Here is a 20,804-nt window from a genome sequence, read left to right as displayed (position 1 = left end):
CTGCCATACCATAGCACAGCAGGCTGCGGTCAGAGGGGTAGCAGAGTCTCCGCCAGGTCACGCCAAACTCCATACAGAAACACCAGCCACCATCTGCCAGCCAGACTCCTGCCTGCAAATCAGAACAGAGCTCTTTGAGCTCTGAGGAACTCCAAGGTATTCACACTCTGCCCTGGAGAGCCAGCATGAGCTTTAATGTTATTATTATTGGTGCTGGTCCTGTTCTGACACACCTCATCCGTCTCGTCAGCCGCTTATCAACCACCATAAATGTAAGCAGCTGTCTTGGAGCAGGCCAAACACTTAACTGAGCCCGTGTTGTGATCTTCTAGCAGATGACATGGACGCCATTCCCTTATATCAAACCTTTAACAGGGCATGCACTGAATGAAATAAATGATCAGATCTGTTGTTACCCAAAGTAAGAAAGCCAGACCCCCCCCCCCCAGAGGTCAGGGGCTTAGACTGGAATGAAGGTGCACCAGTCAACAATATCAAAAGCTCTGCATACAAAGGGCCTGTATGAGCGAGTGACTAAGAAGACGTCTGGAGTTTGTCAGAAGGTTTTATGGTCAGATAACCATACAGCTTAAGCTGTAGTAATAACTCTGGCCACAAGATTACGGTCAATCAAAACACATTATTAACAAGTCCAGCAGATACTGGGTCAATCATAAAGTCACTACTTTTTGCACTTTGTGCAGCATAAAACTAAACGACCATGATTTACCACCCCAGATAGAATCACTACACACCTAAAACTATTTGACTTACTTTAGTCCATAAAACCAAACTTGTCATTCGCCTCACATGTGGTACATGGGGTGGAACGAAATTGTGATCTCTAGGTCCCAGTTACACCCAAACAGCAATATTGAATAAATAAAACAATTCAATAAAATAATATAAAAAAACTATATATATATATATATATATATATATATATATATATATATATATATATATATATATATATATATATATATTAATCTACCCGTCAATAATGCTATATATTTTATGTAGGTTAGTCTTAAAGGTGTTTGTTAGCAACATTAGCCTCACACTTCCCTTAACGTAAACTCAAGCACACTATTCAACATTTATGACGTGATAAAAGAGGAGTTATATAAAAATATATAAATATATATATATAAACAAAAGAAAATAATAATAAGTCTAACATGAGTCTATTGGCACCATCCTAATGCTAGGTGTGGGCAAGAGGGGTATAAAGCCCCCCAGCATTGAGCTGTGGATCAGTATAAGACCTGTGTCCCCTGGAATGATGGTTGATGCTCCATCCAGTCCTTTTGGGATGAGTTAGGGATGACTGTTGGGGTGGTGATCATTCATTCAACAGCCTGACCTCTCTAAAGCTCTTGCTACCACAGCAATGCTCCTCCAAAGTCTAGTAGAAAGCCTTCCTTCCTGGGCAGCACAAAAAAAAAGCCCTGATTTCGATGAGCAGGTGTCCCAATACTTTTGTCCATAATTAGACCTCAATTAAAACAACAAAAAATACTGACAGAATGCAACAAGTATTACAAAGGAAACTTTATTTTTCTGCACTTCCAAAGAAGGAAATACAGAATGTCTAATTACTGTGAAAATGTTTGGTAAGACAGTAAATAACCTCAGAAGATGAACACAGACACTGAAAAGGACCACACTTCACTCTGAACAGTCCCAGCTTAAACCCACCGAAGCTCTGATCCCTTTTGCAACTTGGTAGCTTCAACATTCAGCCAATAAATATCATGAATTATTCCAGGGCAGAAAGCAGTTTTCTGGATCAGGCGTTAAACTGCTGCCATCATTAATCCTTCTGCCTCTGAACTGGTGACCAAAACAGACATCGTTAACTTTAATGTATGTTAATATAACAAGAAGTACGTTTGGACCATTTCCATTGGTTCATTCATCAGGAGTTCTTTACACGACGTGAATGGCAGCTGGTATTGTAGAGTGCACAGAACCACACACCCCGAATCTCTGGTTCTCCTCCGCTATCTCTGGCTACTTTCACCAGAAGAGGCCTCCCTGTATTGCTGGGTCCAGGTTTGTGGCTCCTGGCTGTGTAGCTGAGAACACAAAGGAGAACATAAGGAAACCCATGAGGCTGTGAAGCTGAGAACACAAAGGGGAACATGAGGAACCCCCCTTTTTTAGAACAGAACAGCTTGGACATTTAACATTACCAGTCCAACTAGAGCTGGGCAATATGACGATATTTTATCGTATCGTGATTAATTTTGTTATTGTGATACACAATTAGCTTTTCTAAGCATGTGGAGGAGACTGCTAGTGCTTAATAAACACTGATCAGCTGCAGGTTTTATTACTAACAGTGTTAATTAGATGAAGAGCAGAAGATGCTGAGTATAAATCACTGTATTTAGGACAGGAGAGGATCTGAATAGTAGTTTATAAGGATCGTGTGTACATGTATTGTGATAAATACTGCGTATTGTGTATATTGTGATATAGTATTTTTACCATATCGCCCAGCCCTACACAACTGCGTACCATGTATTTTCCGTGCGACTGTGTGTATACGTTGTTTAGCATGGCATGGCGAATCATATGTACGGTTGGCAGCAGTGGTGCCCACTAAGCTATACCACCCACGTTGCTTCCAAGACGCATTTAAACCAGATACAAATCCAATCCCTCAAACCACTCCAGGAGGTGGTCAAGCAGTGTGTAAACACCTCCGTCACTCCGAGACTCATTCCACGACTTAAACCCCTCCCAGTACAGCCGAAAGACCAGTAATAAATGCCTCACAGCAAGTAGATTTGCATATTACGTCCCACTCAGCCCTCGGATTGTGGTTTGACTACCCAGAGTAAATGCCAAGTGTCAAAAACCTCATCAGGACACAATGCAGATACTAGTCACCTGAAGTGACCAGGTGTTGACCACACTGTGCCATTAACCTGAAGGTGGGGGGGGGGGCACTCCCGTAAAGCAGTTTAATATGGTAGATGCATCGTTAAGTGGTTGCAAGAATGGAATTGACTAACCTCTCCAATGAACTCAAGCACTTTCATCTTGGACACCTCCTTCTCAGCTCTCTGGCCCCAGCGGAACTCATACTCCAGTGGCTCAGTGTGGGGGATCCGCAGGTATTCCAGGTATCTACAAGACACAGCACATTTATAAAGCTCTGTTTATTTACAGGTGAAGTAAGAGGTCTGTGAGGAACTTGCACAGTCTGGACAGTTTCAAACTATTCACATCAGCAGTAAATGTGTAGAACAACACTATGATGGATTTGGAGTTCAGACGGGTTCTGCTTGTGGTGGGAATCCAGTCTCCCTTCTGTGGTAAGTGGAGCCAGGAATGAGCGATTACAGGGCTAAAAGGGAGGTAACGGGGTGGTGAAGGGTTGAAAAGTCGTGACACACATGAACAAGCTGGAGATGGTTTTAATAGGATGGTAGATTGGGAGGAGGGGCTTCAGGCATGCTCCTCCTCCACAATTTGTTTTATTTAGATTAGTTTTAAATAATCCTAATCCATGTTTTGCAACTAAACTATATTTTACTACTAAAAATCTAAATCTGAAATAGATTTATTCATTCACTCGCTTCAAAAATCCAACATTTAGGCCTGTATTTACTGAGATATGATTGGTGACAGTCCAAGTTCAGTGTCTGTTAGCAACATTAGCTTAGCACGCTGCCACTATAAACTACAGAAGTACATGTCAGATATAAAACATATATTGGTTGACTGACTGCTTATGGGGACAGGGATTGATTATGTTAGTCTAATTATTCACCCAACTATTCCTTTAAAAGCACAGTAACATAAAAAAAGACTGCGGAAAAAAAACACTAAAACAATCATTTTATTATTTAATAAAAAACAAACAACTTTGGTTCTGAAGATTTAACCATTTGTTTGGAGGCATCTGTGGCTTAGATTCGTATTCTTTGCTAATCTGGCTCCCTTCAAATGCTCCATTGTAATCTATGGTGTGGTATAAACCAGCTGCCCATGGTCTGAGGGGCACCAGCTCTGAGCACACCAACAACCTCACATTGGATTCGAACCCCCAACCTTTTGGTTGGAAACCTACAGCATTAATCCCCTGAGCTACCTGAACGGCAGTTCTGGGAAAGGTGAGAAAGGTGGGAATGGAGAGATACTGCAGTAACAGCGGGACAGGGTGGGAATGAAGAGGGACAAACAAAGTGTGTGAGGTGTGATCACACCTCATTCAGCTGACCTGTTCACAGACTTATTGAGAACAATTAAGAAAAAGAATACCTCTTGTCTGTGTGGTTCACACTTTTAAAGAACACAACACAACTCAAAGGCATGAGCTGATGTTTGAGAGAAGTACTGGACCCCATCAAAAACACTGGACATTTAATCAGTGCACGTTCTTCGATTCTCATAACACTGAAATGGCTTACAAATGGAAGCACAGTCGCAGGGATGGGAAGCTCTGGTCTTGGAGGCCTTTGTTTCTTTACATTTTGGGGTTTTCCAGATCAAGCACACCTGAATCAGCTCACTCTTTAAACTGGCAGGTCCAGCAAGTGTGTTAGGATCAGAGGGATCAGTAACCTGTGCTGGACTCCAGACCTTGGGTTCCCCAGCCCTGGTTTAGACCATCCAGACAGAAAGTGTGATTTTGTGGTCATTTGTTACCAAAAAAAAGAAAGAAATAACAAAGTAAAATGATTTAAAGGAGACAAAAATCAGTCTCAAAATGGACAAAAGTATTTGGACATCTGTTCATTCAGAAGAAATAATGAAAGCAAAGGTATCAAGAAGGGTTTTTCCTGCTTTTGTCAGAGTAAGCGTCTCTAATGTCCAGAAGAAAAGGCTATCTACTAGATTTTCGAGGCACTGTTGTGAGGATTTGATGGCACTCAGTGTTTCAAGCAATCATCTCAGTCTACTTACTTTTGTCGCACAAACTCATCGGTGACTACCTTCTTCACATCTCCGAACTCCTCATGCTTCTCACTGTGGATTCAATCACAGCTGTCAGACACACAGCTGTCAGTTGACTGATTTTTTTTTTTTTTACATTTTCAGTGATTTTAAGCAGCATCTTACCCGACATCCACTCTTAGTTTTTTCAGGGTGTTCCACACTACATCTAGGAAAGGACATTCAAGATGGTTAGACTTCTGCTTGGATTTCTAGTGTGGTTCTTGATTCTTACTCATCTAAAGGTCTGGGCATCATCGGAATTGTAACAAAACGTGCTTAACTTTACCATAAACATAAAGGATACATAGGTTGGATGTGACAGCAATGATATGAAGAAGGTTGATGAAGACCAAGACTCACTTTCTTTGACTGTTCCTCCCTTCATGAAGATGATGCTGAGAATGACGAACAGTAAGCCAGTCTTTGGGTTACCAGGACACCTGACAATCACAACATCACACATTTATGATCTGCAATCAATTGTGCAGATGAATGCTTTTTAATGCCGGACAGAAGTATTGGGACACCTGCTCATTCACAGTTACTTCTGGAATCAAGGGTATTAAAAAGAGCTGATTCTGCTTTTGTTGGAGAAACTGTATCTACTGTCCAGGGAAGAAGGCTTCCTACTAGATTTTGGAGAAGCATTGCTGTGAGGTTTGATGGCATTCAGTGACGAGAGCATTTGTGAGGTCAGGATGTTGGATGATCACCCATCCCAAAAATACTGGATGGAGCACCACCATCCATCATTCCAGAGAACCCAGTTCCACTGCTCCACAGCCCAATGCTGGGGGGCTTTATATATCCCTAGCCCATGCCGGACATCAGGCGTGGAGCTAAGGTCCATGGTTATCTGGCTCAGAGAGTCCTATTCATTTGCACATCTGTCAGCAATGGGTGCAACTTACAGTCGCTAACGGCATTCATTAGTAGGGGTGTCCACAATTATTTGGACTTTTGGTGTTCCACTCACATGCTGATTGGCTCCCCAGGCACAGGCTGCAGCTTGTTGATGAGGATATAAATATGGTTCTTGGAGTCTATCTCCACCAGCTTCAGACCAAAAACCTGTGGAGAGAAAGACACCAGTGTGTCATTGACTGATAAAACCGCGGACTTAACTGCATTTACTCTGAGCAACAAAAGCATACCTGCTCAAATGTGCGGTCAACTCTCTTTATGATGTCTTGGTATAAGGCTTTGTACTCCTTTATCACATGCTTGACGATGTCTGTGTGTTAGAGAAATGTTAGAGTAAGGCTGGGTAAGGCAGTATATCAGTAATCAGGTATATAAAAAAAAAAATTAAAAACATGATGTCTTATATGTAGAGATGCTGACGGCTCAGTCTCATGTAACCGGTTTCGTGCCGGTCACATTTACACCTGTGCACCACATGAGGGCGCCAGAAGGCCAAACACAGCAGTAAACACCGTGGCAGACAGATGTTCTGGACCTCTCATACGTGTATGCATACGATTTACGCATTTACAAGTGTGTCTGTGAATGCGTTCAGTATGAGAGCAGCTGTATTCACACAGCAGAGCTATCAGAGTCTGATCTGCAAGACAGAGAAGGAGCAGATCGTTTCTGTAGGTTAATTTATAATTAATCTGAGGTTTAATTCCCTACCATTCAGCTTATGTAAACACTGGTGAATTAGGATTTTAAAATGACAAATATAAGTAAATCTGTCCAACTGTGCGTTATCGCCTATGTTCACTCCATTATGGGTGTATTTAGGAAAGGTCAGCATCAGGTCAGTAAAGGTTAGTACATCCGGAAGCCTTTTAACACTACTATTTATGCTTCCACATTAACGTTTGCAACAGATTTTAAATACATACATACATACATTATATATATATATATATATATATATATATATATATATATATATATATATATATATATATATATATATATATGTATGGGGGACTATCTATCTATCTATCTATATATATATATATATATATATATATATATATATATATATATATATATATATATATATATATATATATATATATATGTATGTGTGTGTGTATGTGTATATATGTGTATATATGTGTGTATATATATATATATATATATATATATATATATATATATATATACACACACACACACACACACACACACACACACACACACAATATATATATATATATATATATATATATATATATATATATATATATATATATATATAGATAGATAGATAGATAGTCCCCCATACACATTTTAGGAGGACGAAGGCAGAGGGCGCCGTTTACGTTTGGTGATATGGCGCTGAAAACAGGTGGAAAAACAAACACAAATTATGAATGACCCTGGCTGAGAGAATGGGACGCCTACTCACTCATTAGTCCAGCGCTATATAGAGAGGAACTAGATAATTCAAGTAGCAGTAGTCAGTAAAAGCAATGAAGTGTTTATGGAATAACATTTGACTGTTATGTTGCTGAAAAACCTAAACCTACTGTTGATGAACGACCTGAACATCACGGCATCCAGTGGACTGTAATCATCACTTGCTTATATGAGCAAACACTATCGGCCCAGATCGGCCCCAATCTGTTCCACCGTCTGTTGGCGTAGTGTGTCCGGCCCTCAGTAATACCATGCCGGAGACTGTTTGATGGTATGGAATGAGTGCATACTGCCCAACCCGATTATTTTTTAGGCATCATCCAGGAGATCTCATCAGACGAGTAGCACTCACCTGCTCTGCGGATGGGTATTTTCTTCTGATCTTTTATCAGGATGAATTGCACCACCTCAGCAACCTTTACAATAAAAAAGGACACAGATACCCTGATACGCAACACAGGATTTTAATCAATTTTCACAATTTAATGTTATTCCTGAATAAAGACACTAGAATTTCATAGAATTTAAGAAAAATAAGCTGTGGTTCACATTCTTTACATATTCTGAAAGTGTTACAGTGATGTGTGTGTTTTTTCTGTTATGAGGCTAACAAAACAAGTTACCTTACGATCGACCTGAACAGACGTGAAGTTCTCCCTGGCCTTCTGCACCTGTGATGATGTTAGCTGTGTGAAGGAGGCATCACCATCATCATCCTCGTCCAGTACAACCTGCTGTGAGCGCTGTGGAGTTCCAAAAACATGCAGAACAAGCCTTTTATTTTTTTAGCATGTCCCTTTTTCTTTTTCTGAATAAGGCATATTGCTAAATTTCCTAATCTATCCATCTATTGTCGGTGCCACACAAAACTTTTGTTTCTCAAACAGGCAACTCTTCAGGAGAAGGAAACTTTGGAAGTTGAAATACTGAACTACTGAAATGTTTCATTTTAAGTCATTTTTGAAGACATTAAAAAAAAATAAGATTGACAAAAATAGCAACTACTGACAGACTTGTCTATCTGTCTACAGACCTTCAATCAGCTAATGGTCAACAATCAGAGGTGATGTAAGCGTAGCAGAGGCATATTCTACACTACATCTAATGTAGGGGCAGTGGTGGCTCAGCGGTCAGAGCGCCGGGCTGTTGTTGTGGGTTCGATTCCCGGGCTCGGCAAGCTGCCACTGTTGGGCTCTTGAGCAAGGCCCTTCACCCTTTCTGCTGCGGCTGCCCACCGCTCTGGGTATGTATGTGTGTGTGTACTCACTGCCCCAAGTTCACTAGTGTGTGTGTGTGTGTGTGTGTGTGTGTGTGTGTGTTCAATACCACAGATGGGTTAAAAGTGAGGACACATTTCACTAAACATAGTACAGTGACAAATACATGCACCTTATGCCTATTATGTGCCTTTTATTCTATTCATTAAATCTATAATTCTCCCATATATACCTTTTATTCTATACATTTCATCTATAACTCTCCCATATATACCTTTTATTCTATACATTTCATCTATAACTCTCCCATATATACCTTTTATTCTATAATTAAGCACTGTTTTGTCAAACCATGTGTTGGATGGTAACTAGACTCCATGAGGAGAGCTTTGGAGATCACCACCACTTTCTGTAGGAATGTTATTTTATATATATATATATATATATATATAATATATTATTAGTGTTTATTCTAATATCATCTAATATCAGTTTTTGTAGCTAAATGACTTCCCTCAAGTGAAAATATTATCATAAAATACTCAAAAAATAAAAAGACAGACAATCAATGTTGTACTTCTGTACTTCTACACCACGACCTGGGTGAACACAGCTAGCTGCTGACCAAGCTACTCCTCCTCCTCCTCCTCCTCCTCTTCCTCAGCTCTGCCCACAGCTTCAGTTAAAGCAGTAGAAGAAAGCCTTCTGCTCTCCTTACCCTCGCCAGTTTGCTCTGGGAGCCCGCAGTCGCGACTCTCTTCCTCTGAGACATTTGATTAATCAGGATTTAGGAGGAAATGTCTGGCTGTAGAAGTGAAACCCCGAGTGAGTGAACGCAGCTCACAACACGCGCTCTGCTCAGCTAGTGCTCGTGCTCGTGCTCGTGCTAGTGCTACAGCACAACAACCAGGACAGCTAGCGAGCTACCGTCCAAACCGAGACGTTTAGTGCCGAATTAACTGATCAGAGCACTGCGGTTTAAGTGCTAGGAAGTGCCACACACAGTTAGGAGACTTCAGCCTCGATATAAAACACAAACGCGACCATTTTACCGCACAGTTTGCTTTCTAAACGAAAGCGGACCGCACACAGTTTCCGCCTCCCTAGTCACGTGCTGTCAACGGACGCATCTGATTGGTTGAAGGGTGACAGGGCTTTATTCTACACACCCATTCTCCGAACAGTCCCGCGCGTTTTAATCCCACCCGTATTCGGACAGGCACGCCGCTCTAGCGCTCTAGCGCCGCTGGCCAATCAGCGCGCAGGGCTTGTCGGAATACGGGTGGGGAAAAAACTTTTTGCAGCGTTAATGGACCAAACAGATTATTAATTATTATTTTTTATATTAATTATTACGTTTTTTTATTTTTTATTATTTTTTATATTCGTTTTTATTTTTATTTTTATTTTTTGTCATTTTATTTCGATGTTTTACTGTGCAGCATTCACTTGTTTTACTTGTGTAAATATTATAATTATTATGATTATATTCTGTTTTTGATTGTGTATATACGAGGCCCTTTACTACCACAGGGGCCTACCCACCTGTGTTAATGTTATGTGACAATAAAAGTGTTTGAGGTATTATTAAATTATTATTCATTATGATTATTTTTTTTATATTTTATTTAACAAAGTTTATTTGTCAATACATAGATATAAAGACAACGACATATACAAAGACATTTGGCCTGCTAATCACCCTACCCCCTTACAACCAACAATAACATCCAAAACTAGTACAAATCCAAATTATAAACATAATAATTTAATAAATGTATTATATTTATATTATATTAATAATATTATTATTATGCAATTTTATTTAAACATATATATTCGTAAATAAAATAAAGCAAAATAAAGCAAAAGATAATTATTTATCAGACAAAACAGCAACAATAGGGGCCTAAAGTCATATCCTATTATCTGATATAAGAATGCATGACAAGCACAGGAGCGAGGACAGCAATAAGACATTTGTTCCCAAGAAATTTATGAACCATTTAAATGTGCTCTATTCCTTCTAAAAATCCCTTAGTCTTGACACAACACAGCCTTAGAATTTACTCCACAAGGTGGCAGTGTAGTACTGAATTTGTGGAGGATGGTCAAACCCAAGATGGCCTACAAATGGTGACTCTTCTAATTTACTGAGATTAGATTCATTCTCTGTCTGACCCCTAATTAATCGGTTTTAGTTGAGTAGAGCTTTATTAGAAAATAAAATTAAGTATTGCAAGTAGAGCATAACAAATGCCTGTTATTAAATTATACATATTTATATTAAATTATCACATATTATACATATCTCACTCTAATCAATCCGTTGGAGTTTGATAAGGTTGTACATTCTGAAGAAAATATCCAGTCAAGCCATTTCTACACAGTTGTGATGATAAGAACCAGGGGTCACCATGACAACAACATCAATATATAGTCTTATATGTAATGTTGATGATGGTATATATTTGATTTTATGCTAAAACTGTATCTTACAAAGTAAGTAAATAGATATAAATCAGGGTCTCGGGCATCAAGCGGAGTAATTGTAACCATTAAGGTCAGGAAGCTTTTGGAGCCATTAAACTCTCTGGACATCTGGTACCATTCACCACCACTGCAAACAGATCTACACTAGTGTTTTTCTCTAGAACGGCACATTTCACATTATACCACTGTTGCTGACTTTGTTTCCATCTTAACCATTTACAATTACGCAATTTTGACAATTAGGTGAAATTCCTGTTTAAATAAAGTGTAAGATGGGTTTTAATTACTTACACATACGTTTTTTTGTGTGTTTTAGTTTGTAGTATACATTTTAATATTAATAGTACAAACTATAAACTATATAATAATATAGTGTGTGTTCAGCTGTAGACACTCTGTTTAAATCTCAACATTTCTTGTAATATCTTTCTATGGCAAAGCTGTTGGAGCTCTGCTTTGAGCTCCTCGAACATCTGGATCCATCCTAACTCTTTATATTCATGCAGTTTTGAAAAATGGACGAAATTCCCCTTTCAATAAACAGTAAACAGTAAGATGGGTTATTAATTGCTGGTATAATGATATATATATATATATTAGATATTATATAAATATATTAGATAATTATGGTCTAATATCATGAGGCAGTGTGTAGACAGACTATACACTCTAGACACTTTATTCAAAATCTCAACATTTTGTGCAATACCACTTCTATAGGGAAGCTTTAAGAGTCACTGAGCTTTTTGTACTGGTTCCATCAACCACCACTGAGCACAGTTCTCAGTCAGGAGGTTTCTCTAAAAAACTGCTTATTTTAAATCAAACCGGTCATACAGACTGATGTTTCCAGCTTAACCATTTAGATTTATGCAGTTTTAAAAAATGGGTGTCATTCCCCTTTAAATAAACTGTAGCATGGGTTATTAATTGCTTTAAATAATTATAAAAGAAATAAATAAATAATACATACTTGTTTATTTATAATTATTATTTTATTTAATAATTAATATATATATAATTATAATATATTATAACATTTAATAATTATTATATATTATTTATTGTTATTAAAAAAAGAAAATATATTACATATTTTATTATTATTTTATTTTTATAAAATGTTTTATATTTATTTTTATTTTTTAGACAGACTAAAACTCTATGACAATTTCTTTTAAATCTCAACATTGAATGTAATACCTTTCTATATATAGTGAAGCTTTTGGGGTCATTGAGCTCTTTGGACGTCTGGTTCCATTCACCACCACTGAGAACAGCTGTGTTGGTAAGCTTTTCTAAAACAGCACAATTCACATCAAACCACTCTGACTGACCTTGTTCACATCTTGACCTGTAATTTGCAATAACGCAATTTTGAAACCTGGGTGGATTTCCCCTTTAAGCTCACAGTGTGAGATGGGTCATTCCTTGAGCATCAAATAATATATATATATATTTTTTTTTTATGGTAAAAATGCTTTCCTCTCTGACACAGTTCTAATATTTCAGGGCAGTTAATAAACAGAACTGGATGCGAGAACAAATAAAGATAGATCCTCAAAACTCCTTTACAAGCAAACGCGTTTCAGCAACGGCGAGGTTAATTTCCCTCCCCATAAATTACACCAGTTCAGTTCCCCCTCTCCACAACCCCACCACCTCCTCCTCCCTCCTCCTCGTGCTGTGTTGTTCCAGTTCCCCCCTCCCGTCAGTGTGCTGCACACACACAGCTGGGGGAGAGAGAGAGAGTCGGATTTGTGTGTGTGAGTGTGTTTGTGTGATAGCATTGTGCCAAGGGCAGGGAAGGGCAGGCGGGCCCAGACTGAGTGGCGCCGGCGCACACCTGGGGAAGTTCAGGTTAAATAGCTCCACATTCCTCGGCGCACAGCTGATTGAAACATTAACAAACAGTAATCCGTGAGCCAAGCTGCAGATGGGCCGGGACCGCGGCCAAGGAAAGGGGGGAAAAAAAAGGCTTGCTGGGCTGTGGTGTGTATGAGTGTGTGTGTGGGGTGCTGAGTGCTGCTCTCTCTCTTATTCTCTCTCTTATTCTCTCTCTCTCACTCTCTCTCTCTCTCTCATACACACACACACACACAGCTCAGTACTTAGTTACAGTGCATGCATTTGTTATTATACACACTAATTGAAACACTTGTGGATCATGTGCAGATGATAGATGATGTGATGTCCGACTATCTCCTTTGGGCCATAAAATCAGACCCAGCTGCCCTGATTTGAAATAGGAATTAGGCCAATTTGCACTGTTGTGGCTGACCCTTAAGAACAGCCTGATCTTTTTGGGTAGCAAAGACTGATATCTTTCATGGCCTACTTCATCTCTTCCTAAATTAGTCCACTTCATGCTAAAATCTTCACTTATGCTCAAGCATATCTGTGAGATTTCTAAGCAAAGTGGGTTCCACTGTGGTTCTCAGGCCGTTTCCACCCCCATCGGACCTAATATCAAGTCTGGGGTTGGCCCTAATTTCCTCCTTTGATTTCCTCCTTTAAAGGCATCCTAGCACTTGGTCATTGTTTATGAGCTTGTCGTTACACAGTGTATCAGTGCAGATGAGCCTACAGCAGTAGATCACGCCTGATTCTGAGCTCAGCTACAGAACATCAAGGGCATGTTTTGGCCCGTGGGTTGCTTCGCCCTACCAGATATTCACCAATTCAGTAGGGTTATTAAATTCTTAGAAAATCAAGGTTCTGTGAAAGATCAAATCCTGGTGCCATGAAGAACCATGTTTGTAACAGTAAAAGGTCACATTTGGGCCTTTGGTTTGATTCCCCAAACTGACTCCATTCTCCAGTTCATCTGGATCTACACCTACTTAAAAACCAAGGGTCTGAACACATTGAGGCCCTCCTGGATCTTTCAAGCTGTGAAGAACCTTTACATCAAGTGAAGGTTCTTCAGACCTTAAAATGTTACAAACATGGATCTTCACAGCCTCTTATGGAATCTCTCAATGTTGAACCATTTGAAGAACCTTGATTTCCAGGAACCGGAGAATATTTGGTAGGGGGAATCAAACCAAAGGCCCAAATATGACCTTTTTCTGTTCCAAACATGGATCTTCATGGGACCAGGAGTGGGTCTTCTATGGCCTTGCTCAATTTTGAACCGTTGAGGCCTGTTTTTATTGTATTTTAAAGATTTCTATAAGTGTAAGAAAAGTAAGAGTAAATAATACAAAACACCACCATTGTTTTTTTTTCCAAAATACTATCTGTATTATTAAAAACACAATTCAGATACATTGTAAGAAAACAATATCAATGAAGACATAAGGCATTGTAATATACAATACAAATATACCTCAGAAATCTGAGAAGCTGGATTGGGTTTTTTTTCCACTCATTCTTTCTTTTTTGTACAAAATATAAAAGTTTCTCTATGTGAACATTTTGCAAAATACAAAAAGAGAACAGGAACGTTTAAGGCAGGGGCGCCCAGCGCTCGTCTAGGGTGACCAGAGTCCAGCGGGATTCACTTTGGCAATTTTGCTGCTCAAAACCACCAAAGTTAGCTGGACTGCGGACCTCCATGGCCAGCACTGCTCCCCCCTGATTTAAGTAAGGCATGGTCAAATGACATGGTCTTTTTTTCAGATGACATCTAATACAGACAACATATTTACTATGAAGCTCAGTCGCTGGTTCCAGGGTAGCCTGGTGGAACTAAACCACACATATCTCTCTCTCTCTCACACACACACACATTTTCACACACAACTTTGTGGACCTCGACTCTTCGCTGACTTTGACACCTCAGGCGAAGAAGCAGTCCCACTATTTTGTATAGTTTTCCGCGCGACAAGCGCTGCACGGACGCTGGCTGGTTCTCTCTGCAGCTTCGGATCTTCTGCTGGAACAGCTCTGGTCTTAACATGGTGATCAGGACAGTTTTACTGAGGAACAACGACTTTTCTTGACCTCAGCGGCACAGGATCCTGTCGTCCGAGCAACCGTTCTGGAGAGACATAATAAAAATAGCACATCAGACACAACATTCGCTGATCTGAAAACAACCATAAATGCAGCTGAAGAGCCCAAGGGTAGGTGGAGCAGCTGGGATGGGAACCCCCATGCATTTGAATGGGGATATGAGTCACAATGATGCTACAGCTGGCATAAGACTCCTTGTCATAAGTTTTGGCACTCATTCATAAGTTTTGGCACTATTAGGCCCATTTGGCAACCATGACCATTGTCATTAAGGCTATGGTAACGATCCACAGTATAAGCCGTAGTCGTGAGGGTACCTACAACCAACAAACAAGAACCATAGCCTGTCATAGCCCATTTATTTGACTATCCAGCCACCCCTATGGGATGTCTCATGCCCCAATTGTGTCACACTGCTCCCATACCAGCCATTACCACCTGCCATTTGCTATACACACATCCTCATGTCACATCATTAGCAGCCCTATCACACAAGCTTCATCAACCCCTCCATGTTTTGGCCCCCAAGCTCACCTCCACAGAGATGCTGCTCAGCTCGGCGTTCAGGGTAGTGAGGGGCGTGCGCGTGCCAGTGGCCGTCCCTTGCTGCCGGTGGCCACCAGGACTGTCCAGCTCCACCTGCAGGTCCCAGATGTAGTCGATGACATGCTGCAGGATCTCCACCTTGCTGTGCTTCTTGTTGGCAGGCAGCGTAGGCACCAGCTCCTTCAGCTTGCTGTAGCAGCTGTTCATGTCCTGCAGGAAGGCGCTCATCTGCTCGTCCAGGAGGGGCAGCTTGCACTTGGAAATGGCCAGGCTCTGCTCAGACAGGCCAACTTTACTCTTCAGTGCGCAGGTGGCTCCAACCACTTTCATTTCTTGCCTCGAATCGACGATGAAGTAGAGGAAAAGATGCACTCTGCGGCTCCAAGAGCGAGTCTTCAAGAGTGTTCAAGAGGGTTCAAGAGTGTTCAGGCTCGTTGCAGCAGTAGCAGTAGTAGTAGACTGCGTGTGAGTCAAGCTCCAGTGCGAGAGCTGTATTTATCCTGGTGTGGGACATGTGGGCGGGCCTTAACGCGGGGGAAATTCGAAAGCCGGAGATCCAATCAGAATTGAGCCCTCCAGGAATAGGGCAGGCTGTCACCCAATGAGCACACACTGGGGCGGGGGTGTGGGGGGGTTTATGGCCTATCGGGCTTTACAATCGTGTGTGTGTGTTTTTGTGTGTGTGTTCCCCCTCGCCTCAGTGTGGGAATCCAGCTGCCCGCCGCCCGGGGACTCCGCAGGTGTAGTGATGGCCCACGGGTGTGTTATAAAGAATGCTGCAATTACTCTGGATGAATAGGCTTTTAATTAGTGTCTTTACAGCAGCCTAAGCATTGCGAGCTTCTCTTGGCAGCTTAAAAAGACACAAGCTGGAATAGTTTAAGCTCTCAGGCCGCCCTGCTAGGCTTTACTTTCTATGCTTTTATTATTGGAAACACTGAGATCAAGCTCAGGGTAAGAATATGGGCTAATGCAGTGACAGCAGATGTGTGGCCTGCTCCAGCTTTGTGTGGCAAATACTCAATTTCGGCAGCGTGGCAGATTTATCCCAGAGATTAATTGCTTAATCAGTCGTTTCACCAACATGATATGAGCAATTATTCCCACAGGGATAATAGCGGCTCACTTATAGGGCTATACTGAGAGGCGAATGAATGCACTTATGTATTTTTAGATGCTGTTGGAGTGGATTTGTGATGCCTTGTAGCCATGTTAGTTCTTAATTCCCCTTTTTCTGGTGTTGGTTACCATTCTGGACTGGATTGAGACTGGTCACACCTCTCACTACAACAAAATTTGAAAAATTAAATAGCAATCCTATCAAATTAAATATGATCAAACATAGGTAGTCTGAGGTATCGCAAGCAACGGCCCTAAATACAAGTATGTATATATGCATATTGCAGCTGGGAAATATTGCACATTCAATATTGCACATTTCCAGGCTGAATTACTGAATAATTTGTAGTAAAAATTTGTACTTATTGAATATTACATATGTCCTGCTTGATTAGTAGACACTGAATAATTAGCACCTATTAAATAATACATACATACTGAATGATCAGCAGGTACACAGTATCTAATATCTTTTAAATAATTCATATAAGCCATATAGAAACAGATGCAGGTACTACATTAGGTTTTAAATCCTACATATTGAATAATTAGCAGATTCTGAATAATTGGTTAGTGCTGAATATTTAATAGGTCATAAATTAGCAGGTCCTAAATTGCTACTACTTATTGAATAATGAGCCACTTTACTAGGTACTCACTGTTTATTGCATAATTAGCAGATACTGAATAATTAGTAGGTATTAAATACTTATTAGTAGTTTCTAAATGAACAGGTACTGAATAATGGCATTGTATGGAATACTTAAGAGATGTGGAATAATTAGCACTTATTAAATAATATAAGTACATACTGAATAATCAGTAGGTACACAGTACCTAATATAGTATAGTATATGAATAATTAATATAAGGCATATAAAAATAGATGCAGGTACGAAATTAGGACTGATTATGGAATACTTAATAGGTGCTGAATAATTAGTAGGTACTGAATATTTACTAGGTCATATATTAGTAGGTACTAATTAATTTTGCTGCTACTTATTGAATAATTTGCTATATTTACTAGATACTCCTCACTGCTTATTGCATAATTATCCGATGCTGAATAATTAGTAGGTACTGAATATTTACTAGGTCATATATTAGTAGGTACTAATTAATTTGTATTGCTACTTATTGAATAATTAGCTATATTTACTAAATACTCCTCACTGCTTATTGCATAATTATCCAATGCTGAATAATTAGTAGGTACTGAATATTTACTAGGTCATATATTAGTAGGTACTAATTAATTTGTATTGCTACTTATTGAATAATTAGCTATATTTACTAAATACTCCTCACTGCTTATTGCATAATTATCCGATGCTGAATAATTAGTAGGTACTGAATATTTACTAGGTCATATATTAGTAGGTACTAATTAATTTTGCTGCTACTTACTGAATAATTTGCTATATTTACTAGATACTCCTCACTGCTTATTGCATAATTATCCGATGCTGAATAATTAGTAGGTACTTTTTATTTTTTAGTACTTTTTAATTACCTGCAGGACTAGGTTCATTAATAAGAGCTATGCTTCAGGTTAGGGTGCACATGCTTGGTCTGAATTCCAGAGCATGTAGGCAGGTCTTCAGCCTGGCCTCCACTAAAACAAATCCCATATTTTACTCTGCTGCCCTTCCTCCTCCTCCTCCTCCTCCTCCTCCTCCTCCTGCTTCTCCTGCTTTTGAATAAAGTCCACTGAATAGACTTACAGATTCTTTCACATGATGTTCCCACTGTGTGTTCTGCACTGCATATGTGTGTGTGTGTGTGTGTGTGTGTGTGTGTGTGTGTGTGTGAAATCTTCCCCAGATTGTCCAAACAAGCCGAAGCAGACTGGCAGGCGCCAGCGCCGTGACGTCACCCATTCATAGAACCCCGTGACGCCTGTCAGCCTGGCGCCGCGCGGGCGGTAACCATAGAGACCGCAAACAACGGCGCTAGCGCTCGCTCCACCTGCAGGGGACACACACACACACACACACACGTGTGCACACACATGCATGCTTGCTTTTTTATATTTCACTAATTTCTAATGATTTAATAGTCCTCTAAAAGCTAAAGGTCCCCACAACGTCTTTTAATACCCCCCCCTTCTCCCCCCCCCCCCTGGAAACACCCGGGTCCCCACAGAGAGCTCAAAACAAACACACAGCAGCGAGCTCTTCCTTCATTTATCACTCTAAAGCGGGGAGATTAGTGGGCCGCACACCTGCAGAAAGTGCCATTGTGGCTCACTGTGCTCGATCGACTTCCAAAGAGCAGCGAGAGAAAAGAGGAGAGGAGAAAAGGAGGCAGGAGGAGGAAGGGAGGGAGGGAGGGAGGGAGAGAGGGAGGAGGCTGTGAATGAGAGTGATAGTGCTCCAGCGCCCTTCCCTCTGAGCTATGGCCTCATTCTCAAGGCAAATTCCTCCATATGTGATCCCTTATGCAGCATTCTGCACCCAGTTAGAGCAGCAGGCTGCTTCACCGCTGCACTGCATTTCATCTCAGCTTAATTATAAATGCAGAACATGCAAATTGCATGTAAATGCACTCGAGCAAATGCATGCAAATTATACACAACTCTGTAAAACTGCTGTATGATATGTACACACACACACACATACACACACACACACACACACACACATATATATATATATAATTTTTTTGGCTTTTTTTGGCATTTGGCTGAGAATTATGGTGGGACAGTGGTGGCTCAGCGGTTAGAGCACCGGGATATCGATATCGGGTTGTGGGTTCGATTCCCGGGCTCGGCAAGCTGCCACTGTTGGGCCCTTGAGCAAGGCCCTTTACCCTCTCTGCTCCCCGGGCGCTGGAGTTGGCTGCCCACCTGTGTGTGTGTGTGTGTGTGTGTGTGTGTGTGTGTGTGTGTGTGTGTGTGTTCACTACCAGATGGGTTAAATGTGGAAACGCAGGTAGGAGACTGTAGAGTTAGGAGTTGCCCCAAAAGACTGCCAACATCCCAGGGCAACAAAAACAACAACAATAAATAATTACATAAGTAAATAAGTTGAGCATATTTTGGTTGGCAGAAAAAAGGAAACACTGAGGACACACAGACATCCACCATGGTTGGGATGTTTTGGCACAGGGCCTTCAAGTAGGCCTAGGCTGTGGGGCTGTGGCAGTGTGGCAGGGTATGAGGGAGTTAATTATCTCTACAATCATGCAACTATGTTAATTAATATTAATACACAGACATTTACTGATCTACCAAAACAGCCGATCTAACAGCCGATCTGACCGAATCGCCTCCTTTCAGTTAAACTCTAATGAATGTTGCTTTTACTGCATATTTATATAGAGACACATACTGATTAGAAACTCAGGGTTTTTGGACCTTTCAGAATATTTGGTCCACTCGGTTCTGCTGAGATGAAGCCAAAGATTTGTATATATATATATATATATATATATATATATATATATATATATATATATAATATAATATTATATATATATATAATATTTTTTTATTTTATTTTATTTTATTTTATTTTATTTATTTTTGCTTTTGCACTTAGGCCTTTTTGGGGTGTGGTAAACAGTGGTAAACAGTTTGACCAGTGTTTGCATGCAGATGCAGACCACCTGTAGTAGGTGAGGGGGCACGGCAGACGTGTTAAAAGCTGTAGAAATTTACCTGCAGAATGTGTGGCATCCGTAGAAACACAGACATGCAGACGTCAAGTCAATGCAGTCAAATCCTAGACATTTTATGCAATTTACAAATGTAAACATGACTTCTGGTCTTCCTTCATATTCCTATGTCTTTGAAATATGTAAAGTTGTGGCAAATGATTTTTTGTGATATAAAATTCAATATTCAGTGAGATCAGATTGTTGTAAGGAACCTACACCTTCACTTGTCAAACACGCAGGCCTAGTAAAGGTCGGGACACCTAAAGTGGTATGGCACAAGATGCACCTCCAACCCTAAATGGAGCTATGAGGCTAATGTAGCTAATAAGCAATGAAACCTTATAACCACCAAATTGTCTCAGAGTTAGGTCATCTCTAATAGAGCCTGCTTATGCCACCGCATAAACATGGCTTATGAAATGCTAAATGCTAAAAACATTAGCGCCGGACAGAATGAATGAAGCCTGGGATCGA

General features: G+C 40.3%; 2 protein-coding genes across 2 annotated transcripts; both read right to left on the bottom strand.

Moving 5' to 3' along the window:
• Positions 1 to 1,539: 1,539 nt before the first annotated feature.
• On the bottom strand, positions 1,540 to 9,647 carry ndnl2 (necdin-like 2). Its single transcript, XM_072696020.1, has 10 exons — positions 9,268 to 9,647; positions 7,956 to 8,075; positions 7,685 to 7,748; positions 6,111 to 6,190; positions 5,933 to 6,027; positions 5,317 to 5,396; positions 5,080 to 5,122; positions 4,924 to 4,986; positions 3,027 to 3,141; positions 1,540 to 2,081 (listed from the first exon to the last, which is right to left on the bottom strand). The coding sequence occupies exons 1-10, from the start codon at positions 9,319 to 9,321 to the stop codon at positions 2,007 to 2,009; spliced, it is 789 nt and encodes a 262-aa protein (XP_072552121.1). The 5' UTR covers positions 9,322 to 9,647; the 3' UTR covers positions 1,540 to 2,006.
• A 4,619-nt stretch (positions 9,648 to 14,266) lies between these two features.
• LOC140576573 (DNA-binding protein inhibitor ID-1-like) lies at positions 14,267 to 16,005 on the bottom strand. Its single transcript, XM_072696021.1, has 2 exons — positions 15,537 to 16,005; positions 14,267 to 15,027 (listed from the first exon to the last, which is right to left on the bottom strand). Exons 1-2 carry the CDS (start codon positions 15,876 to 15,878, stop codon positions 14,992 to 14,994), a joined length of 378 nt encoding a protein of 125 aa, XP_072552122.1. The 5' UTR covers positions 15,879 to 16,005; the 3' UTR covers positions 14,267 to 14,991.
• Positions 16,006 to 20,804: the final 4,799 nt, after the last annotated feature.

This window comes from Salminus brasiliensis, chromosome 14 (genome assembly GCF_030463535.1).
Source record: "Salminus brasiliensis chromosome 14, fSalBra1.hap2, whole genome shotgun sequence".
NCBI lineage: Eukaryota > Metazoa > Chordata > Actinopteri > Characiformes > Bryconidae > Salminus > Salminus brasiliensis.
The sequence above is the reverse complement of the archived record's forward strand: the minus strand, read 5'-3'. Positions and strand labels throughout refer to the sequence as shown.

What these genes read in the sequence shown, in the direction of transcription:
- ndnl2 (XM_072696020.1), bottom strand. Translation starts at nt 9,321, where the DNA reads ATGTCTCAGAGGAAGAGAGTCGCGACTGCGGGCTCCCAGAGCAAACTG. An exon ending in AATACCCATCCGCAGAGCAG is followed by an intron (nt 6,191 to 7,684) that starts GTGAGTGCTACT and finishes TCTAACACACAG; the next exon opens with ACATCGTCAAGCATGTGATA. An exon ending in TTGACCGCACATTTGAGCAG is followed by an intron (nt 6,028 to 6,110) that starts GTATGCTTTTGT and finishes TTCTCTCCACAG; the next exon opens with GTTTTTGGTCTGAAGCTGGT.
- LOC140576573 (XM_072696021.1), bottom strand. Translation starts at nt 15,878, where the DNA reads ATGAAAGTGGTTGGAGCCACCTGCGCACTGAAGAGTAAAGTTGGCCTG. An exon ending in TGAGCAGCATCTCTGTGGAG is followed by an intron (nt 15,028 to 15,536) that starts GTGAGCTTGGGG and finishes ATGTCTCTCCAG; the next exon opens with AACGGTTGCTCGGACGACAG.